Source organism: Polyodon spathula, chromosome 26, assembly GCF_017654505.1.
Source record: "Polyodon spathula isolate WHYD16114869_AA chromosome 26, ASM1765450v1, whole genome shotgun sequence".
Taxonomy (NCBI): Eukaryota; Metazoa; Chordata; class Actinopteri; order Acipenseriformes; family Polyodontidae; genus Polyodon; species Polyodon spathula.
Window position 1 is genome coordinate 1,302,322 of NC_054559.1, and position 16,626 is coordinate 1,318,947.

Genomic DNA, 16,626 nt, shown 5'->3' on the forward strand with positions numbered 1-16,626 from the left:
AATATTTGATAATATCTTGGGAGCGCTGCATAGAGAATTGACCTCCAGTGAAAGGCAACGAAGTGTAGATTACGGTGAAGCAGGAAAAGATGACGTCTGAGCGTTTGCTACAAAAACAAAACGCTAGACAGCGAAGGTGCAAGTGATCAGGGCTTAAATAGAAAATAGGTATTAATTGACAGGAAATTGGAAGCCCCTGCTGCACGCCCCCTGAACTACGCTCACTAACATTTAAAGAGCAGTGGTATTAATACAGTAAAGAGCAGTGGTATTAATACAGTAAGAGCAGTGGTATTAATACACTAAAAAGCAGTGGTATTAATACACAGTAAAGAGCAGTGGTATTAATACAGTAAAGAGCAGTGGTATTAATACACAGTAAAGAGCAGTGGTATTAATACAGTAAAAAGCAGTGGTATTAATACACAGTAAAGAGCAGAGGTATTAATACAGTAAAGAGCAGTGGTATTAATACACAGTAAAGAGCAGTGGTATTAATATAGTAAAGAGCAGTGGTATTAATACAGTAAAGAGCAGTGGTATTAATTAGGGATGGGCTAACTCGCCAAGGACGTTAGTATTTGTTAACAGGTTTTTTTTTGTTTTTTTTAGATTTCCAATAATGCTGGATTAATTTCATAAGCTTTGTAAAATAAAACAAAAAAAATAAAAAAGTGATGTAAATGTGGTATTGTGAAATACAAAGTAGACCATGAAATTGGAAATGCTTACATTAACAATACATTTTAATACAGTTTTTGCAATAGCTTGTTATTCAGAGTTGGGGGAGGGACTGTTTCAGCTAATGCTGAAATCACGTGGTTCACTACAGGCAGAATGGTGACCAGATGTAGGCCTAGCGATGTAGGGAAATATTTTGAACAAATTAATGACTTGAATGTGCAGTCCCTCTGTGCTAGATCCCAGGCATAAGCATCTCCGTTTTGTGGAGCCAGCACTCCGACTGAGCATCTGAGAGAGACTGGCTGAAATGCACGTCAGGGTTCCTGAACCGAACACCACTAGAACTGATGCCCAGAGAGAAGCAACAAACCACAATGACACGCCCACAGCAAGCTCCCGCATCACAAGCGCCGCAGTGCTCAACACACTCTTTGGGGAGGATTACTGCATTGCCGACTCCAATGCCGATCGGAACGAGAATGAGCAATATTTCACTGGGTCATGCATCCCACCCAATCAAAACCCATTGAAAATCAATGACAAAAAGTACACCAAGCTCAGTGTCCTGGCTAAGGAGTATGTATTTATTTCGCTCAGATTTCAGTTATTGAAATTATTGATTTATTTTAAATTTTGACGGTTTCGTTCTCATGTTTAATAAATTATTTTCAAATTGCACTTGTTTTCATTGTGAAATGACAAGCCTTAGCCATTACAATCTGTCATGGTTAATAAGACTTACATCATGGCTGCCGTTAGGATAATTTACATACATGTGCACGCATTAAATATTTTCAAGAGTCCTCGAGTACTTGAAAAATATCATGTGAGTATTTGAATTGTAAAATAATTCCAAATGCCCATCCCTCTTATTAATACAGTAAAGAGTAGTGATATTAATACACAGTAAAGAACAGTAGTATTAATACAGTAAAGAGCTGTGGTATTAATACACAGTAAAGAGCTATGGTATTAATACAGTAAAGAGCTGTGGTATTAATACACAGTGAAGAGCTGTGGTATTAATACACATTAAAGAGCAGTGGTATTAATAAAGTAAAGAGCTGTGGTATAAATACAGTACAGAGCAGTGGTATTAATACACAGTAAATAGCAGTTGTATTAATACAGTAAAGAGCTGTGGCTTTAATACAGTAAAGTGTAGTGGTATTAATACAGTAAAGAACAGTGGTATTAATACACAGTAAAGAGCAGTGGTATTAATACAGTAAAGAGCTGTGGTATTAATACAGTAAAGAGCTGTGTTATTAATACAGTAAAGAGCAGCGGTATTAATACACAGTAAATAGCAGTTGTATTAATACAGTAAAGAGTTGTGGCTTTAATACAGTAAAGTGTAGTGGTATTAATACACAGTAAAGAGCTGTGGTATTAACACAGTAAAGAGTAGTGGTATTGATATACAGTATATAGTGTAGTGGTATTAATACAGTAAATAGCAGTGGTATTAATACAGTAAAGACCAGTGGTATTAAGTGTTAAGATTGTTAAAGTAGTCACCTGACAGCACTAGCTGTAAGGTTTGCATCCTTGATTTCAGTTTATTATGGTTTTCCCACCCTATATTAGGAGAGAGACCTGTTGAAGTCCTTTAAGATCCCTGTCGACACATTTATCACCTTTATGATGACCTTGGAAGATCACTACCACTCGGATGTGGCATATCACAACAACATCCACGCAGCTGACGTGGTCCAGTCTACCCACGTGCTCCTCTCCACACCAGCACTGGAGGTGAGAGCAAAGTACACAAGCACTACATGTAACTGAGAATGAACTGGCACAAGGGTTGGTACAGTGATAGATTTTGTAGACATCTAACCGTTGTGAAACATTTGAATTTCAAATACAGGATTTGGCCTTAGTGTTCATATACAGTAGTAGTAAGTGCATGTAGTCAAAGTGTCTTCTGTCTTTTACCTACACGGTTCAATGCTGTGTGCATGCAGTCTTATACGCAATCATTTAAGTGATAGAGGACTTCTTGTGATGGCGTTTCTGAGTGATACAAACATTCCAGTTAGTTTAAATGTTTAAATGTGTTTGATCTTAAAGCTATGCAGAAACAACGGTTACAAATATTCCCAATATGTTAAAGTATAAAAGTTTAAACATGCTCAGAGAGCTCTTATTAAATCAGGGGGTGGGTTTTGGGGGTGTTTTTTTCTTTCTTTCTCCCAGTACTATGAATCTGTATACAACCTTTCAGAGCCATCCAACCAGGTGTTTAGAAGTTATACAGGTTACAGTATGAAGAAACACTAAATCAAGTCTACATTGTACTTCATTATATCTGGTCCTTTAGAAATGGTACTATTGTAATGCATACTGTATTGAGTAAATACATATTCCACTAAATTAATTTACTATATAAAAGAGAAGTTGAATGCTATTTTGGTAATAATCTGAAATCTTATTTTTCCTAGGCTGTGTTTACAGACCTAGAGATCCTGGCCGCTATCTTTGCCAGTGCGATCCATGACGTTGATCACCCGGGGGTATCAAACCAGTTTCTGATTAACACAAGTAAGCCTCCCCAGCTCTGCATCTTTCAATGCTGCAGTGGATCTTGTTGTCTAATTCTATTCAAGCAGTTGAACCCTGATTTGAGTGTACTGCTTTCTGGTAGATGTTAAGAACTATCGTATAGACAAGTCCAACTACCCAACAATCAGGGTTTTATTGCGTTTAGAAACGAATAAACAGTGTCTTTATTGCTACTGTTATTGTCTAATTCACAGATTTGTTTTTGTGTTTTGCTGACCCTGGTCCTTTACCGTGTGGTAGGTAGTGTATAGTGATTCAATACGCATCTCGCTATGCAGGTTGCCATGCAACATGTGTATGGATGCATGTGAGGGCTCTGATGGGATATTGAATGATACACAATAAGATCAATTATCACTGAATTGCATTTAAAGACTATTTTGTTAAAAAACTAAACGAGTTAGGAAGAATATGTATTTATACACACAAGTATTCTTGATTGAAGAGCCACTATGTGAACTACAAAGAGTGATGGTATACTTTCTCCATACACCATACAATCACCATAAAATCAATACATACCTCTATTGTGATAGGATATGATACCTCATGAGTAGTGTAATACATACCTTTATTGCGATAGGATACGATACCTCATGAGTAGTGTAATACATACCTCTATTGTGATAGGATACGATACCTCATGAGTAGTGTAATACATACCTCTATTGCGATAGGATATGATATCTCACAAGTAGTGTTCCCCATATCCAGTTTATTCCAAATTTTACAGAAAAATTACAGGATTTTTTTTTAACTGGACGCTGGTTTTTACTTATTTACACCTGACTTTTGTCTATTATTCAATAATCTCCCAGTACAATTTTCTAGGAAATACACAATATTTTGATTAAAATGCTTTTTTATTTTGACTCCGACATTGCAATAAGCAGCTCTGCACTGTATATCTTAGGATACAGTAGACATCTACACGTCAGATAATCAAATAACGTTCAAACGTGGTTCTCTGTCACTTCACAAAAACACTATCACCTGATATGCTGGCGAATCAGTCTTGTTATTGTGGCAATTGCTGGGCGTAGTAACTACTAGATTCCTCAAAAACTAAATTGAAATATTTACATGAAAATATAATATTTTTAGTGGCTGAGGAATAGAGAGAAAACATAAATCAGTTTATGAATATTCAAAAGAAAACCAAAGTTTCCAGGTATGCAAAAAGCAAAAACAGCAGAAGTGGGTGAGATGAGGCAGAGAATGCATAGCGTTGCAACCACTGCTGCATTGAGGTGCACGTTCACGCTGACAATAAAAGAACAAAGTGAAATATAGGCGACACATTAAACTAAAACAAGAAAGTGAACTGAGAGACAAGCAACCCATTTATCCTGGTTTTACACACGCTTTAATAAAAAGAAAGCGCAGAATGACTGTGTTAATGAGTTTGTCAGAGCGCTATGCTTTGCTTGACAGCCACTGTTTATTGCAGAGAGGTATGTATTGGTGACTTTGTGCAACAGTACTGTCTGTAGTAAAACACTACGTAACACTGACAATCTTAATCGCAAATATCTGACAGAAAATGTAAATGCTTTAGTTGTCAATTTTCTTTTTCTTTTGTTTTGTATGATTTCAAGGCTTATAAACCTGGCTCGTTTTGTGCTGATGTCATGTTCATACCTTCTGTAGATATTATTTCCATTAGCACAGCGATTGCCCAAACGTTCGCAAAGTACCAGCTAACTCGGGGAAATGTGGCTCCCACTTGCACAGATTATTATTAATCAGAAACCAGAACTGCTCCTCATCATATTCCACATGTAAAGTGTTTTTTTCAGAGATTTTTTTCCCCCAACTATTTTGTACTGATTCTATCCCTATTTTAATATATGTAAAATAAAAAAAATTCAGGGAATTTTTTTAAAAGATAAAACCCGAAAAGCGGAACACTACTCATGAGTCATGATAGATAACTAATCGTTACGCCCCTAGTGGTAATGCCTTGCAAAGGAGTTTCAGAATCATTTTTGTTCAGATAGGGTTAGTTCCCTTTCAATTTGAAGATGACCACCAAGACATTATGAGATGTCGATAGGCCCCTTCCAGGGAGGATGCACTTAGTCCCGCTCACTGAGGAGATAAAACTGCCATCCAAGGGAAGCCATTTCTCTTTTTCCTTCTTAAGATGGTAAGGTAAGACATCTATGTCTAGCTGAGCTATGATTGAAAAGAGTTTCTCGAGTCGAATCGAGTCGATTGTATTTCCCTTGCATCCGTGTTGAAAGCTGGCTCGCCGCTTTCCCGGAATCAACGACTTTGAAAAGACCTTACATGGTAGGCCGCTCTTTGTTATCTGTCTGTCGTGTGTGAGCGACTGCTTGTGCAGTACCCAAGAGTGGTTGTCTATTTCTTCCTGAGAGTACACAATTCCTCCACAGGGCTAGGCTTTGCCATATACCCACTGCTGAGTGACTCTTCCAGCCGTGCTGTCCTCCACGAGGCTAGGCTTTGCCGCATCCCTACTGTCGAGTAGACCTCGCCGGCTGAGTAGGCCCTCCCACTTCGGTGAGTCGGGCTTTGTAAACAAACAGTGTGCTCTCCCCTATACTATCTTTCTACCATGTTTTTGCTGTCTACTTCAACTCGCCCACCGTGGCTTCGGCTCTCGTGTCCCCCTAGTGCACGCAACGTGCTGACCAGGTGTGTGCTTGGTACGCACAGTACTTGGTACCCATTGCTACAATGCAGTGAGGGAATGCACAGTGCTGCACGGTATTCGGTGACAAGGCGCTCACGGCGCGCAGGATGCACGGTGCACACGGTGCTTGGCCACTGCCTCAGACCTAGCCAACAGCTCATGGTGCTGCACGGTACAAGTTCTCGGTGTGCACAGTGATGCCCACTGCTACAGAGCTAGTGCAAGAGCACATGGTGTTGCATGCATAGTGCTTGCAGTACTCTGCTCACGGTGCTCAGTAGGCAGGTGTTTAGTACCTCCAGTGTGCATAGCGCCCTCGGGTGCTCGGTGCACAAGGTGCCTCATTGCCCTCTGCCTGTAAACAGTGCTCCACTCCTCTGTAGGCTACACGCTCCCCCAGTCATGTGACTGCACGTAGTCCAGGCTAGACACCCCTGTCCAGTTACTGCGCTTTGTTTACTCTTTTTCTTTGCGATTGCAGTCTGCTTTAAAACCTTACAGCGCTCGCTGTTTTATGTTTTCCTCTGCTATTGCAGTTTAAAAAGGAAAAAGAAACATGTGATCCTCAGCCCGTCCTCTCGGTTTGCTTAAAAATTTCAGTTTGCCCGGATTGCTGTGATGTCTGTTGTGTTACCCTCACAGCTTTGCTGTTGTGTGCTTATATGTGTGGTTTTATTTCGCTGCCTTGCAATTTAGAAATAAAAAATAATACAAGCCTGATTCCTCAGTCGGGACCCAGCTCTGCTGCACCCCCGCTGTTAAGTTGCTTATGCCGGCTTGTTTCAGCCCACCTACTCTGCACACTTGGTCACCCGTATGGCATGGTGAATGTGTTTCTCTCATAGCCGAATTGCTGTGTGTATAAGCCTGTATGTTTGTGTCCTTGATGCGTCTACCCTTGGTGCCTGAGAGCTTCACTAAATGGCTGAGCCGTGCAAGGCCTGTGAGCCCCTGGCCAGGCAGAAGGTTCAAGCTCTTGCTATGGCCCCAGCTCAGCCGATAACGCCGGCCCCGGAGTTGACCCCACCTGCACCGGTGGTTGCCCCAAATTTTGCTGAGGAGGCCTCATGGAAATGTAGCTCCTTCCTTCATAAGCAGCCCTTACCTCCCCTGACCATTCCTTTGGACCAGCGGTTGAGGAATTGCTGCAGCGCTCTCACCGAGAGTGCAAGGCATCACGGCAGGTAAAGAACGAGATGCAGGCGTCCGCTGTACTCGCCAGGCTGTCTGGCTGGGCGAATGGTTTATCACACTGGACCGAAAGAATGCAGATTCCATGTTCCTATTCGTCCAGCACACAGGAAGTATCTCCACTTCGCCATACAGGGAGCGTCTTTCCGTACTATGATTTGGACTCTCCTTAGCCCCCTGCATGTTTTCAAGTGGATGGATGCCATCCTAGCTCTGTTGAGGCTGCAAGTGATCAGGGTGATGAATTACCTGGACAACTGGTTGATCAGCCCCAGTCGCAGGAAGGAGCAGTGACCCACACAGCGATTTGTGATGAAGCACCTATTGATGCTGGGTCTTACCCTCAACGATGCCAGAGCCAATTAATACCGGTGTAAAGTATGGTTACTTGAGCCTCTGGCTGGATTCCCTTACGATGCAAGTCTCTCCGTCGGTCGACAGAGTAGCTGCCATTCGCAACTGTCTGGCCTTGTTCAACAAAGGTTCAAAGTACAATTGGTGTTGTGTTAAAAACTATTGGGTCTGATGGCCAGGGCTTCATCAGCCACCTAACTAAGGTTACTCCACATGAGCCTGATCCAAGTGTGGCTCAGTGCCCTCGGCTGCACCCCAAGCACAACAGACACTGTCGGCTAACCATGTCTCTCCTTGCTGGGAAGCTCTATGCTGGTGGAGGCAAGCCTCTCACATGACCGAAGGCGCAAGGATAGGAGTGATACACAACCATCAACTGGTGATGACAGACGCACCCAACTCTGGTTGGGGGGGCGGTCTGGGCAGGTAGAGGAGATCAACACAGGTTTGACAGAAAAAGAGAAATGGCTTCCTTTGGATGGCAGTTTTATCCCCTCAGTCGGCAGGACTGAGTGCATCATCCCAGGAAGGGGCCTATCCCATACCTAATGTAGTTGTGGTCGTCTTCTCTTTCAGGGAACCTGGGTTACAGAAGTAACCTAACGTTTCTCCTTGCCATGTACAAATTGCATCCTCCTCTGTTCCTTATTGAATTAATGGCAAAGGGCACTATTTTAAAGATCTAAGCAGTGACAGATCTGAACAGCACCACTCTTCAGCTCTGTATTAATCCAAAAAGAGACCCTGTGATCTGGTCTTTTTTTTTTGTATATAATTTCCTAAATGTGTATTGACATGTGTATCGAAGCTGCTGTTCACACACAGGCCAACCTGACATTCACTCAAGAGTCATTGTTTACAAGCAGGCCTTGGTTGGTGTGTGTCTCTCAATGGGATAATTAGCCTAAGCAACTCAGAGGCAGGGAACAGAAGACTAACATGCTGGTAAAAATCCCCAGAGCTCTATTAATGGTTATATGAGGGCAACTCTGTTCAGTATAACGGCTTCTAATAATAGAACAGCAGTTCTTTTAGAAGAATGGGCCTCGGCATGTTTGTGAGGAGGGTGTCCAGTTATTGATTTCTTTTTTTTTATCAGAACTAGAATTGCATCCTGGCCCCATTAAAAAGTGATTGCACTGATTGACATCACCAAGTTTTAAATGGACTGTTCTGCAATAGTGGTATATTTATGGGGGAAGAATGGTGAACAGCGTAAATGTGTTTTTCAGAAAAGGAATTTTATTTTGTGTACAATCCCATGGCCATTTTTAAATGAACATAATTTTTTAATCAATATTCATTACTTGCAATTATTTGCAATTGAGATTAATTAATAATGTATACAGTGCTCACCCTTTATAACGCTATAGTGGGGAGCCATCATTACAAGACCATGCGTGCTATTTATATATATATATATATATATATATATATATATATATATATATATATATATATATATATATATATATATATATATATATATATATATATATATATATATCATTATATATCGATGCATTTTATATGTATGTTGATAGTATTTATGCTACTTTAATAAGTCATGGAACACTGGTCACTTTACTGAAATATCAGTTGAAGACATTGAGAAAGACTTACAGTCAAAATATTTGTCATTTAAGTTGTACAAAGTTTATTTACATATTTCTAAGTGGTCTTTCTAATAGTATTTTATAGTTACGGAAGAAATATCACTTTATGTAAATTGTTGTCCACCCTCTCAAACTGCTGTCCAGTGTGTAGGCGCTTTATACAGCATAGCAGCTAGGAATCCATTAAGAAACCAGTAACCTTGCGAACCATTTCCCTACTCCTGCTGGTGCTTACAGATAGCTGGACTTTTCAACAGGATATTGAAAGGGGCTAGGAAATTTAGATATGATACAGCTGTTAATTGTTTGATCTACTTCTAACTCAAAACCTTACTGCCAATGGGCTTTAATAGATCTGGAGCTCCACAGTACAGTTGCCTTCCTCTAATTTCCCTCCCTTCTTGCTCAGACTCGGAGCTGGCCCTGATGTACAATGACTCCTCTGTGCTGGAGAATCATCACCTGGCCGTGGGCTTCAAGCTGCTGCATGAGGAGAATTGTGACGTCTTCCAGAACCTGAGCAAGAAGCAGAGGCAGTTGCTCCGGAAGATGGTCATCGACATGGTGAGAGTGAGCACTGGAGCACTGGACTCGCATAAAGAACGATTCAACACTCAACAGTGCGCAATTTAGAAACACTAAAATAAACTTCAATTCAATGACAGACTGTTGGGATTAGAAGTCTTTTTCAATGTCTTTGTGTTTAAGAAAATAAATATATGTTTCTTTTAGTATTTCTAAATTTAGCCCACTTACTTGTAGTCGTAAAATATCTAGATAGCCCTGAATAGATAAACATCCCCACTTCCAAAATTGGCGAGATATCAATATCAATTATGCAATGAATGCTTTTTTTCTGCAATTTGTATACCAACATGTTTGCTTAGATCATATCTCTGTTGTTTCTATTAGAATCCATATCCTCTTCATCCTCAATATCTACATGTAAGGTTATGCACTGCTCCATTCTCAAGCTATGATCTTAACACAGTGCCTCTCCAGCACTGGAAAAACTACTCCAGAAATACTGATCATTCACAGATTTCCCATTATTTAAAGAAAGGAAATGTTATCCTACATCACGAAAGAACTCCTAGTTTATTTGAAAAATATAATTTTCACAAAAAAGGGGTTTCTGCAATGGTAACTGGTATTGCATGGAATATTGAACCAGTCTTGACAGTTAAATATGTTTCTGCATTCATTTTCTTGGAAAGCATCCGACAGTATGTCTTTCTCACCACCAGGTCCTGGCGACAGACATGTCAAAGCACATGAACCTGCTGGCTGATTTGAAAACTATGGTGGAGACTAAGAAAGTGACGAGTTTAGGGGTCCTGTTGCTGGATAACTACTCCGACCGAATACAGGTACTACTGGGGGGCACCTGTCCTGTGGTCTCAACACTACACAGCATACATGTTTACCTCCACCCTAAACTGCACAAAAACAACAGCACAACTTGCAACAAGACCTGTCAGACACTGTAACTATTTCATTAACTAGTCTTGGACAGCCTTTCTGTGAAGTTACTTAGGGTTTGATTTTATCAGATTATACCCTGTGGGGATTTGCCACAGCTGCATTTTTTAGAGCATTTTGCTGCACCACTGAATCTACCTGGATTGCACCCACCTCTTATTTTTAGGGGTGATCCTGGGATAACTGCAGATAGATGGATGATGCAAACTAGAGGGACTGACAGCATTATTACCAGAGGGACTGACAGCATTATTACCAGAGGGACTGACAGCATTATTACCAGAGGGACTGACAGCATTATTACCAGGGTTTTTATGGCTTGAAACTCACAAGACCTGCACCCAGTCCTGGGTTTCAGAACTACCTTCAATTAAGTATATTATTTAAATGATCAGGAGCCAGGAGTTTAATGTTAAAAAAGTACCTCCCTTACAGTTGAACAACTGGTAATGCTTCAGACTCATGTGTGATCAGTTCAGAGCAGAATTATCAGGGGCCTGATTGTTCAAATTTTTTTCAATACAAACCTAAACCAGGGAAGTTGTGAAACCCACAATTGGGTTCAGGGCTGGTGTAAGCTTTGAGAACTGGGTTCTATAAGCTGTAATGCTCAAAGTCCTGCACTGTGCCCCTGTGTGCCTGTCTTGCTGTAGGTTCTTCAAAACATAGTGCACTGCGCTGACCTCAGCAACCCTACCAAGCCTCTGCAGCTGTACCGGCAGTGGACAGACCGCATCATGGTGGAGTTCTTCACACAGGGGGACCGCGAGCGCGACAAGGACATGGAGATCAGCCCCATGTGTGATAAGCACAACGCCTCCATCGAGAAGTCACAGGTACCGAAGACTGGGGAGGCTTCATAATGTTGAGTTAGACAGGACTTCTCTTAACATTCCCTTCTGGATTGAATGGGTAAATACAGGGATGGGATTTTCATATATTGTAATGATCGTGTACACGCAATTTACTAAACGATTACGCTATTATACTATGCATTTGATGTAGCAAGCTGAAATGTTTCTTTGTGATTTATGGGTTTCTGTTGCGTGTGCAAGGCACCCTCTCAGTCTCTCAGTCAGTGGAGCCCGAGGCTTGTGGCTGAGCCTTTCTCTGCAGGTATGTGAACACATGCTTGCATCGCAGGTGGTTATTATTGTCCCTATGTTGTTCATGTAGCTCTGTCTTTCATGGCAAAGTGAGTCACACTGGAATTTTTGAGAACTTACGTGGCTGTTTCGTGTTCCGCTTGGTATCTGCTTGTTTACTAATATTAACCACAGCGGTTTAAGTATAAATAAATATATCATAACCGCCAACAATACCGCATTGTATGATATCTCTTTTTTTTTTTTGGAAAATATCTCTATTTTTTAGTTTCCTGTAATAATTAAATTGAATAATGAAATCTAGTTTTAATATGTGCAATGGTGCATTCCAATCACCTCTGTAACAATATTGGTATCACCCGCCACTTTTAAGAACGGCTGTTTTTTTTTTGTATCTGTCAGGAGCTTCAGTAATTTAGAGCCATAGAAAGAAATAATGATTTATTTAATATTTATTTATAGCAGTATTCTGGACTACAGCGGCAGGCTTAGTTTGTTTAATGGCTCTGTTCACTGCAGGACTGAAGCCTCTTTCACACTGGCACTTCTACCTGGGTCCCGACCCGGGTTCTGCCTACCCAGATCACAATCCCACGAAGTGTGAAACCACCTACCTGGGTCATACCCGGGTTAACCTCAGGATGTGTGTTGACACACTTTGATCCAGGTTGCGCAAGACAAAATGCTTGACGGCCATTTTTAAGCCTATGCAGTAATGAACAGCCACGCCTGCGGGAAGGTTTCACTTACGCAAGGAACATTTCTGTTTAGCTATATTTTTGTTGATTGAAACCCACCATGAGCCAGATTGCAGCAGGGATGAGAAAACATTTGCTCTAATCAGCATTTGGGCCGACGATTCAATCCAGAGAAGTTTGGCTGGAGAAGCTGCTTCCAGGGCATTGATATGTGCATTGTGTACTTGCGCCTCCCACCCAGGTCAACCCTGCTTTATCAAAAGCACAGTGAAATCATGCATGACATGAGGTCCTGACCCGGGTAGGGTCTGACCCAGGCAGAGCATGCCAGTGTGAAATGGGCTTTAGAGTATGCCTTGCACAAGCAGCAGAAGTACCAGTAAATCACACCGAACCATTACAGCTTGCTCTACCAAATGCACTCTACAAAAGAAGCGAATAACTGACCTAATAGTTGAAATGAACACTAAAGATAAATTGACTATCAGCATTGTTGACTTTTAGTTAATGACATCCAATGATTTAATGTTTACTCTGTACTACATTATTTATTTATTAGGCTTTATGTAGCAGAATGTATACCAAGACCAGGAGGTATGTACCATATTAGTATGATATGCTACTTCATGCAAACGTATTTATATTTTATAGTTGTTCACTGAATTGATTCATTATAATCTGTACGTTCTTATGTTGCCTTTAATTGTTGTTCGGAAATGATGCATAAGTTGGGCTTTACGCATACTGTACTTGTATTACACTTCATGTTAATATAAAGAGCTACTTATTGAAGCATTGCCAAAAGCATTATTTTTAACCAGTGGCACATTGATGTAAAGTTTAATAGTGTAATCTTTTAGTAAATTGTGTGTATTCGATTATTAAAATCTAGGAACATGTCCATCCCTAGTTTGAGCTCTTGTCCTTGTCCTATTCCAGGTGGGCTTCATCGATTACATCGTGCACCCGCTGTGGGAGACCTGGGCTGACCTGGTGCACCCCGACGCCCAGGATATTCTGGACACACTAGAGGACAACCGGGAGTGGTACCAGAGCATGATCACGCATAGCCCCTCGCTTCCCCCCGAGGAGAGAGAGAAGGAGGGGGGAGCTGCCGGGGAGAAGTTCCAGTTCGAGCTGACGCTGGAGGAGGAGTCGTCCGACACAGAGCAGGATGACATGGAGAGTCCTGTGAACGAGGAGACCAGTGACTCCAGAACGCCCGTCACAGACAACTCGGAGAGTGGAGAAGGAATTCCGGGGGCTGCCACAGCTCAGGACAGCATTGCGGCCAGTGCAAAAGCCACCATGAAGGTCGATAACCCCAACCCGACACGCAGAACGTTGGCCAGATGTGGCAGTATGAATGTGCCAGAGGCAGAGACTCAAGCAATGAGTGTGGAGGAAAAGGAATATTTAGTAGACAAAGAAGGAAATGTTATATACCTTCCGCTGGGAACATAACACATATGCACTTTCACTTACAGCTTTGCAAAAAGAAAAATGATCCTGTCTGTAACAGTAGCCTTACACTGGAATTGTTCATTTGGAACTCCTTAAATGTAGGATTTATTTTTCTTCCTAACGACCAACAAATACAAGCTACTTGCTCTTGTTAATCTTTGAAGTAGTTGACACCAGCATGCTTGATCTCTCATGATGGTGTCACGACAAGCACAGCGATGGGTTTGGTCAATGATGGCACATCAAGCTCTGAACAATGGAAGAGAAAAAGGAATTCTATTGAAATCGTCTTCCTTCAGTTGATGTACAGACACGTTTCTAAACTTGGTCTAGGAACTTTTGTACCAGGTAACCCGTGAAATTTCACAAAGACTGTTTGATAATTTTAACAGCTATTTTCACAAGCGTTTATAATTTCAGTTGTTTTATTTAGTTATTTTTTAATCCTCACTTTCCGTAAGTTTTTTGAAAACGCATTATAAAGCTCACTACACTTAACCTGCAATTTTACCAAAAATACTGACCTGAATTGAAAAACAAAAAAATAAATCACACAACAGAAATCTCAGGGTATGAAGGAGAATCACAAACACAGAATATAGTCTTTTAATGTAGCAAATTGTTCTTGGGTATCCCTAGTTATAGAACTGAACTGTATAATGGGGTATTACAAGGGAATCACCCTCAGATTCAAGTCACTCTGTGGAGATTTACTGGGGGAAATCAATTCCAAACATCTAAATCTGAATTTACTAGTCTTTATTATAGAATTAGGGATACCTAGCTTATTTTATAAAGAGCCTCCACTTTCATTTTTCTATGTAAGCTAGGTATCATTACACCGTTTTTTTTACACTGGTTTTGTCACTTGCTGTTTTAGCTACAATAACCAATAATTGGCTCATTTCCTTCTACCACACTATAAATTCACCTCCTGCGTTACATAGGAAGTGAATGGGAGGAACTTCCATGGCTAGATTCATAGCCCCCAATTCTCACTACTCTTGGACTTGTGTTACCCAAGGCAGACCAAGAGGGTGTGTGAAACCAAACAATAATCAATGTGAAGTCTGGAAAACCAAAAGAAGAGCTGCAAAACAAAAAGGGGCTTGTAAAAGTTCTGGACACGCCTTTGTTATGAGATACCTTTGGTGTTTTGTATTGCCAGTCTCCCTGACAGAGTTCACTTCAATGCCTTTACACTACCACTTTACCCCTAGCCAGTGTAGCTCTACAACTACCCTTGGCTCAGCCATGCCATCTATAGTGTGAGTGATACACCCTAAAAAACTGTCCAACACAGGGTTTAAGATAAACCTCGCCCTCTTTCTTGTACTGAAAATCATGGCTCATTTGCGTTGTCATTATTGCAGAAGTTAATATTTGACAGTGATGAAGGAAAAAGCATTGAACTGCTAATTCCTGGCACCCATTCACATACCAGAAAGCAGCTGTTGTATTTAAAAAAAACATTAACAAAAGTGGAGAATAAAAACTACTTCAGAACCATAAAAATGGGTGCAGTTAATGCCAATATTAAAATTGTAATTTGAAAGATGATATATACTATAGCTTTGTTTGACCAATTATCTTACCTGTTTCACATCGCTGGCAATAGTTCCAAGCAGTTCGGATGTATGTTGCTCCAATAAGGAGTTATATCAATTTTTCACTTAAGTTCACCTCAGTTTACAGCTAATTTATTGAATGTTCATGCGCTATTTCCTTAATACTGAATTAAACTCTGGTGCAACAGACGAACACCTGAAATGGGAAATGCTTTTTGTTTCAGTTACAACTGAATTTCATGTGGAGTTTGTGTTTAGTTATTTTTACTATATTTTTTAAGTTTAAACACTCTCCTACCAAAATCTTATTCTGAATGAATCAGAGGTGCCAATCCCGCCCCCCATGCCATAGCACTGTGTCATTGCAGCCATGTATTATCTAGTTTATTACTGCACTGTAAAGGGTTATCCCTCCTCCGCGGCAAAACTGGAAAGCAGAATGGAGTGCAAATGCATCACACACACACTTGCGGTTTTAAACTTTTTTTGTTTGTTTTTTGGGGGTTTTTTTTCTAAACACTTTTATAATTTTTTTTTTTTTTTTAATTAACCAGTTTTGCACTTCTGGAAGGATTTTAAATTAACAATTTGTTAATAAACCATTTCTATTCTGCAGATTGTGCTACAAATGCCAGTCGCTCACTATTGTATACTAAAATCTACAAAAATACATATTGTTATTGTACATGATACCTTAGCAAACAAATACATAAAAATAATGAAACAAAGAACTTGTCAACAATGAAGAATTGTCAGTAAAGTTCTCCTCAGTGTGACGATGCATTGCCAGGGCTCAGTAAAACACACATACTGTCTTTTCAATAAGAAACGATTTGCAGCCGACAAAAACCAACAATATGTCTAAAAACACTGTGTCTATGTGCAGCACCTTCCTGTTACCTGGTCCCCAGCAGACTAACAGGCATATGTGCAGCCCCTCCTGTTACCTGGTCCCCAGCAGACTAACAGGCCTCACTCATCCCCCCTATCTTGCCCTTTTGAAATAGAAAAAAACACCCATTCGTTACAATCCCCCTACTTTGTACATGCAGAAAAAACAAAAGTAAAAATAGTCTCTGTACTTGAAACTGTATATACAAACATAGGCATACAGTTTGATGTATGTATATATCTGAAATTAGAAAGCAATTAGAAAAATGTATCAAATTAATTTATAAAATATACATTTTTCTCCCTATTCTTACTTCTCCTCGCTCTTTGAGCAATACTGGTTTT

General features: G+C 40.5%; 1 protein-coding gene across 1 annotated transcript in view; it reads left to right on the top strand.

Moving 5' to 3' along the window:
* The window catches only part of LOC121300555 (cAMP-specific 3',5'-cyclic phosphodiesterase 4D-like), a 93,511-nt gene extending 77,627 nt beyond the window's left edge, over positions 1–15,884 (top strand). Inside the window, exons 10-15 of the mRNA XM_041229126.1 lie at positions 2,275–2,439; positions 3,132–3,231; positions 9,482–9,636; positions 10,320–10,442; positions 11,208–11,390; positions 13,298–15,884. Of these exons, the coding sequence (XP_041085060.1) occupies positions 2,275–2,439; positions 3,132–3,231; positions 9,482–9,636; positions 10,320–10,442; positions 11,208–11,390; positions 13,298–13,822 (1,251 nt within the window). The 3' untranslated portion in view covers positions 13,823–15,884. The remainder of the gene's footprint in view (positions 1–2,274; positions 2,440–3,131; positions 3,232–9,481; positions 9,637–10,319; positions 10,443–11,207; positions 11,391–13,297) is intronic.
* Positions 15,885–16,626: the final 742 nt, after the last annotated feature.